This window comes from Lontra canadensis, unplaced genomic scaffold (assembly GCF_010015895.1).
Source record: "Lontra canadensis isolate GAN:19392208 unplaced genomic scaffold, GSC_riverotter_1.0 scaffold9, whole genome shotgun sequence".
In the NCBI taxonomy this organism is placed as follows: domain Eukaryota; kingdom Metazoa; phylum Chordata; class Mammalia; order Carnivora; family Mustelidae; genus Lontra; species Lontra canadensis.
In genome coordinates this window covers 24,967,087-24,974,052 of record NW_022631003.1, presented here as the reverse complement: position 1 = coordinate 24,974,052, position 6,966 = coordinate 24,967,087, and the positions used below count along the sequence as shown (strand labels likewise).

The window sequence follows — 6,966 nt, the reverse complement described above, 5'->3', positions numbered from 1 at the left end:
TCCAGTTTAGTCATATAAGGTCCATGGAAGAGGAAGGGGCACTTAGATCATGAGAATGCTGGAACTCTAAGCCAGAAAATTTGAACTATATCCCTTAGTTAATAGGTATCTTTTAATAGTGTTTGATCAAGATTGTGAGTAACAGCAGTGAGTAATCAGTTGGTTTATGAAGATTAATTTGGCACAACTTCATAGAATAGGTTGGAGATTAAAACAAGAAAAAAAATGAAGGCAGGCCTGTTAGAAAACTTGATAAGTGAGAAGTAACAAAAATTATCGATAAGGTGAGAGAGGGAATAAATAAGAAAAGTACTTGCAGAGACAGAAATTAAAAGATGCAATGACTAATTTAATCTTAGGAAGTATGAAAGAAGTTAAGGATGCCTTAAGAATAAAAGCTTAGCTCTGGAAACACTGATTTTGATAAAGGTAGGATTGTAGGTAATATTGGAAAATAAAGCCCAAAGTCAATTTGGTTAGAATCATCTGTATGATTATTTAGCAGATGTCTGATTTTCATTTATAGAGCCTAGGCAAACTGGGGTTGGATGCATGTGGGAGGGGAAGGGCAGGGAGAATGGACAGAGGAGGAGTAGCACCAACATAGAATATTCTTGGAGGTCAAAGTTGAACCGGGAGATGTGTTTATGCAAAGCCGTTCTAGCCGAGTGTTGTCAAGGTTGGCTCTTAGAATAAATACAGTGCTTAGTGACCAAAATAAGCAGTAAACTTCAAAGCCAAGAGGTAAAAAGAAAAAGACACATATGCTATTAAAAATACTGTTTTAAGGATCTACTTGTGATAGGCCATGGGTTGTGACTATTGGAATTTTTTCCAGTCCTGTTGTACCTACCTGATGAATATTGTGATGAATATTGTGAAGAACGGGGTGGTTGCTGAAGACCTTGGTGATTGAGGGTGATAGTGTGAAAAGAAGAGGATGGAACACTACGGTTTGGAGAATGCCTGTATTTGAATGTAGGGTACAGTGGAGGAAGAGTGATGAAAGGAAATACGGGAGGGCGAGACTAAGATGCAGTTATAACTGAGAAATTAAATGTTTTTCAGGATAAAGAAATAGTCATGCTCCCATGATGATAACTGACTAAAGGCAATTGGAACCAACAATTACGATATTGAAAACTTTTGAGAATGGCTTTTCCTTAGACTATTAGACTGGAAGCCAGAAGGTGCAGAGTTAAGGCAGCATAATACCGTATAAAAAGCAGGACTTTTGAAGTGTGACAGACCTGATTTGAAATCCCAGTTCTGTCCCTTACCAGCTGTGTCAATTTGGCAAAGCTACGTAAGAATATTCTTAGTTTTCTAAGCTGTAAAAAATAATTCCCAGTTGTATGATTCTTATAAGGAAATCAATGAGGCAGACGAAATTGCTGGTAGAATGCCTAGAACATAACAGTCTCTTAATTAAATCCATTTCTTAAGTGGTAAGGATCCAGAAAAAAATTAAGAATAGGATAATCTTTTGAAAAGTTTCACTGTGAAAGGACCTGAGAAACTTATAGGGGAAAAACTTTTAGGCTAGTTGGAACGGAGTATGCTTGCTGGTGGAGGAGAAGAGCCATGATGGGATGGGGAGAGTGAAGAACTAAGGACCAAAAAGGTAACTGAAGAATCAAGATAAAAGATAAAAGATCAAGGATTTATAGGATCTAGCCCACAGGTGGAAGAGTTAGTCTTAGAAAGGAACATATACTTCTTTGGAGACTATTTAGAAGGAGAAGAAAATAAATATATTTTTAAGTGCAGAGAATGGAAGCTGTAGAAGCCCTTTTGGAAAGCATGCAACTTCTTAGTAAAGGGACAGAGCTGTTCACTAAATGAAAGAATGATGATGAAGTAGAGCTAAAGTAGAATAATTTAAAAGCTTATCAGGAAGGCTATAAGGGTCAATAGAAAAGGCTAAGTTGCTTATCAGGAGGGAGACCAGAAATTGATATGGAGTTGAGATAGGTTTCACTAGAGTAGAGGAAGCAGTAGACAGGGAACCCATTCCTTTACAGCAACAGTACTATATCCTAAGAAGCTGCTGAAATGATCCAAGTAAAAAAGTCAGAATCTGAGATGTGTAATGAAGTGGAGATTGAGGAGAAGGTGAGATAAATAAAAAATTGGTTGAGTGGCAGTGACCTGAAAGTACTTTTTATCTTGATCCACTAAAATATTATCAACTATGGGACCTTCATAAATATGCAGAGCCCAGTAGGAACTCTATTTGATTATTGAAGATCTGAATGATAAGTAGAAAGGAGTAGTTGGGTTTTGTGTACTATGATCAAAGTTCAAATAAAAAAGGAAAACTGAAGCCTGCTTTAGCATCAAGGCAAGCCTGAGGCTAGGGCATGTCCCAGAACAGCAGGGGCTCAGTCTGACAGGGTTGGGGCAGTGGGGAGTAGGGGTGGAGTTGAAGAATCTATGCCCCTCCTGAATCTCTGTTTGAGTAGAACAAGATGTAGCCCATATCCATTGGGTAGCCCTCTGGACCAGACCCCCAAGAGGAAGGGCACAAAAATCTTTGACAGAGGATTATGTAAAATTGAAAGAAATATAGGATTTTTGAGAACTTGATTTTCTTAAACTTGTTGGACAAGAAATCTGTATTTGGGAGTGGGAAAAAAGCAAAAGTTTTCATCAGGGTGGTAAGCATCCAGTGGTAGTTTCAGAATGCAATCCAGGGTTAGAATGAAGGGTCACAACATCAGCTTGGGGAAGTCTGCAAAGGAATACACAGTTCCTAAAGGGACAGCAGGTAGGGATGATTTACAAAATTTTAAGGCCGACTAAACCTACCATGTTTCATGTCTTTGTTTTTGTGTTTTGAAAGATTTTATTTATTTATTTGACAGACAGAGATCACAAGTACGCAGGGAGGCAGGCGGCGGGGAGCGGGGGGGAGGGCGGGGGGGGATGGTGGGGGGGAAGCAGGCTCCCTGCTGAGCAGAGAGCCCAATGTGGGGCTGGATTCCAGGACTCTGGGATCATGACCTGAGCTAAAGGCAGAGGCTTTAACCCACTGAGCCACACAGGCGCCTCATTCATTCATTCACTCATTCAGTACCTACCAAATAGCATACTAGATCCTTGAGATAGACAAGGTCCCCATTCTTACGGAGCTTACATTCCAGTTGGGAGTGCGGTGGGGAGGAGAAAACACTGGAATATTATAAAATGATGCACTGAAGCATTTTTTTGTGTATGTGTGTATATGCCTGGGCATGTGTGTGTATATGTGTATTGCTAGAGTAGGTTTAAGTATAGGGTGTGTGTGTATGTGTGTGTGCGCACACACACGCCTGTTTCTGTGATAAAGGTACAGAGAGGAGTCGTCGTAGATTTTTCTGGCTATGCCAGCTTCATACAAAGAAAATAACTACCAAATAAAATCAGTGTAAGAAAGTTTTTGATATAGCGTAAATTAATGAGCACCTTTTTAATTTGTTTTGGGTTCTTTTAAAAGTTTGTTGCCTATCAAAGAAAACATTTGGTATTCAATCATGCCAGGATTACGTGGTGAGCTACGTACTCTCTTATGCTACTGAAGGGGTTATAAATTGTTAAATCTTTCTGGAAAGCAATTTGGCAATCTGTATTAAAATCATTAATGTGTTTGTATCTTTTCAATATGCAGTTTTGGGGAATTTATCTTAAGGGAAATAATCTACAATGTGGGCAAAGCATTATGCATAGAAATATTCACTATAGCCCAATTCATAACAGAAGTAAAATGCTAAAAATTTAAATTATGTATGAATAGAGAAATAGTTGTCCTGTTAGGGTGCATAAACAGTATGAATATCATGTAAATAATTAAAATTATGTGCTCAAGGAATTTTAATGACATGGAACCGTATTTATGATATAGGAGTTTATGTAAAAAGAACAGGATAAAAATTTATATATGTTGTAAATTCTTAATACTTAAGACAATTCCATAAAATTGGATGGGAAAAAATAGGCCAAAATGCTTTATACCTCAAGCATTTTCTATGATTTGTACATGTGACTTTTTATATCCAGATGTATCAATAATTATTATTTTAAAAACCCCATGTTTCAGTGGCGGCTAAACGCTTCTGTGATTGTTCCATAAACCATTGAGTCCTATTCTGGAATGTTCTGGCAAATCAACACTTACATATATAAGCATAATATCAATTCAGATTTTTGCTAAATAATTTGTCAGATGGGTATGTTTTAGTACAATGAGAACAACTGTCTTTGGTACTTTTCTTTAGAAAGGTTTCCCTTAATATTTTAACGAAACAGATGAAGGCATGTCCTGGGTCTGTGCATAGTGAAGCCGTAGACATGAACTTCATTTGGCAATAGTTTTATAAGGAATGATTTTAATCAAGTAAATAGAAAGCATAAAATGTGTCATTTTATGATTGGACCAATATTTCTTAAAATGTGGTCTCGTGATCCCTTGCAACAGAGTCCTCTCTGATTATTGCTTAAAATATAGATTTCTTACCTACTAAATCAGAATCTGAGGATGGGTCCTGGGAAATTATATTTTTAAAGATACACCCTGGGCAGATCTCCTTAGATTCTCTAAGAATCACCAGTTGAGGTAGAAAGGTTTGAGACAGGAATTCTAATCTGCTCCAATGTTTCCCAAGTAGAGTGAGATCTTTTCTCAACAGCATGGATCCAAAATACAGAGTATTTTTCCAGTCAGAATTAGGGGATGGGGCCTATCTACTGCTCTACTGCAATCTTACTGGAGAGGTTTAGATTTGGACTAATCTGAGACGGGAGGCAAGTGGTCAGTAACCTTGGTGGGAACAGTGATAGGGTGACTGAAGGTAGTAATTTGTCTTGGCTAAAAAACAGCTGTCCGCTGGTTCCAGTTTGGGGGAAATGCTTGCCTAAATCATTGTAGAGTTCATAACTCTTAATGAAACAAGCCTTCAGGGAGAGTGGTCATACTCTAGAGGTTAAAAGCAGAGTCAGACACACTTGTCACTTACTATGTGCCTGGATGAATTAAACAACTTGAAATCTTAGATTCATCTCACGTAACATGGAGTTACTACTAGTGCCAGCCTAATCATGAAAAATTGTGTGCAAATCATTTAGCACAGGGCCTGGCATGAAATAAGCACTTATAAATGCTTATGGGATGACTTCACAAGAATTTGACTAATATAAGCTTGAGAAGTTAGGCTTTTTGAGTTGATTTTTCAAAGACCATGTTATCAGAAAAATCCAGGGATTTGAGTAATCCCAGTTCTTGGGCACGGGCAGGCATGGGGGTGGATGCAAGTTTACTAATAGTCCTTCATCTGAGGTAGGTTTTGGATATCTGTTGGTTTCACAGAATATCTAACACTAATGTCACTTACAGAAACCCACTCTCTCAGGGTTGGTGTAGGACTGAGCTGAACTATATGAGGTATCACTTGCAGAGTGACTTCATTTGCACACCTTCTCTAGTTACAAAGAAAGTCAAAGGTCATTCCTACACACACAGACAGACAGACAGACACACACACAGTCTTAGCCTTGGCCGCCTTTATAACACTTCTGGGTGCCACATTCTATGGAGCTCTTTTAGGTTCTAATAAACATCTCTGGCTTTATGATGGTTGCTACCACAAAACACATTTACATCACCTCTTTCTTGCCTGATTGGTTAATAGTCCCCGAGTCAAATTATTTGTTCCACTTTTCCATAACTTAAGCTTGCATTTTCAAGTGATAAGCACCTCTAGTGGCTTCTCAACTTCTCAACTTTAAAATCCCAGCACCCCTCCAGGAAACACAACTAAATCAGATGGAGACGATTACCAGGAGCAATCCTTTATATTATCCAGTTGCATAACACACTTCTTGAATAAATGACGTATCCCAATTTAGGATACATCACCAGATTCAAGTCTGAGAGTATCCGTTGCCAGTCAATAAGAGTGCGGGTCACTGGAAGATCTCTTCGTAGAATTTTTCTCAGGGCTTCGTTTGATAACTCCTGTAATTCTTCTAAGACTGCAGCTTGAAATATATTCTCTTGCTCTTCCACAAGCCTCGCAAAATTTAAAGCCAGTTGAGCTTGGTTAACTACTTCCAAGCTTTCTTTCAGGTCTTTGGAGATTTCAATATGAAGGTTGACAGCCCTGAAGAAGTGAGCTTGCACAAAAATTCTTCCTGTTACTTGGGTTAGAAATGGATTTATTTGGAAAATCCACTTCGATTTCCAAAGGCCATTCCAGCAATCTCTTGTTTCATAGCTGTGGTCCTCAATGCAAGCAATCAAGAACTCCTTATTTTTCACGCTTTTTCTCAGCACGTTGCAATTTCCTGTTGGATAGTGATCATTCACATAGAGTTTTAAGGCACACAGAACAACATTTCTTAGGTATTCTGTCTCATTCCGAATGATGCCGTGACTTTGGATGTCTTTTAGCTGGTTTTGAAGCAGGTCGAATTTGAAAGAAAGTTTGCTTTGGTAGTCAAAAAATCGGTAGTCACCCACTACGTTGTGGTGAGACAAGAGTACTGGATTTCCATCGATGCAGAGTGGTACAGAATATTTTTGGCAGTGCTGGTGGCCTGCACACTCACCTTGATGGTGCATAAGTTTTTCATCACGGATAAGCAGACAGAGATCATCAAAGGCATTAACAAATTCCCCTGGAGGCGCCTGTATTAACAGTCTGCGAATTACTCTTTCTTTCTCTTTCCTACTCAGCGTACTACGTGACATGTTTGGTTGCCGCAGAAGCAAAGCTTCTGAAATCAAGAGTGTTCAAAGGATGAGAAAACATTCCATGAGACACCTCTCCCATCAAGGTGTTAAACATTCAAGCTTAAGATTACTATGTCTAACCATGAAAGCAGGTTGTCTGGCAAGCTCTGAGTCCCCTGATGAAGTCATAAAGAAGCTTTCTCTGTGAAGTGTGGAACTTTTGATGATATCACAATGGGTGTTCAGACCCAAAGAAA

At 38.7% G+C, this 6,966-nt stretch overlaps 1 protein-coding gene across 1 annotated transcript; it reads right to left on the bottom strand.

The window, feature by feature from the left end:
* Positions 1-5,817: 5,817 nt before the first annotated feature.
* Positions 5,818-6,876, bottom strand: CAPZA3 (capping actin protein of muscle Z-line subunit alpha 3). Its single transcript, XM_032855429.1, has one exon. It carries the CDS (start codon positions 6,725-6,727, stop codon positions 5,828-5,830), a length of 900 nt encoding a protein of 299 aa, XP_032711320.1. The 5' UTR covers positions 6,728-6,876; the 3' UTR covers positions 5,818-5,827.
* Positions 6,877-6,966: the final 90 nt, after the last annotated feature.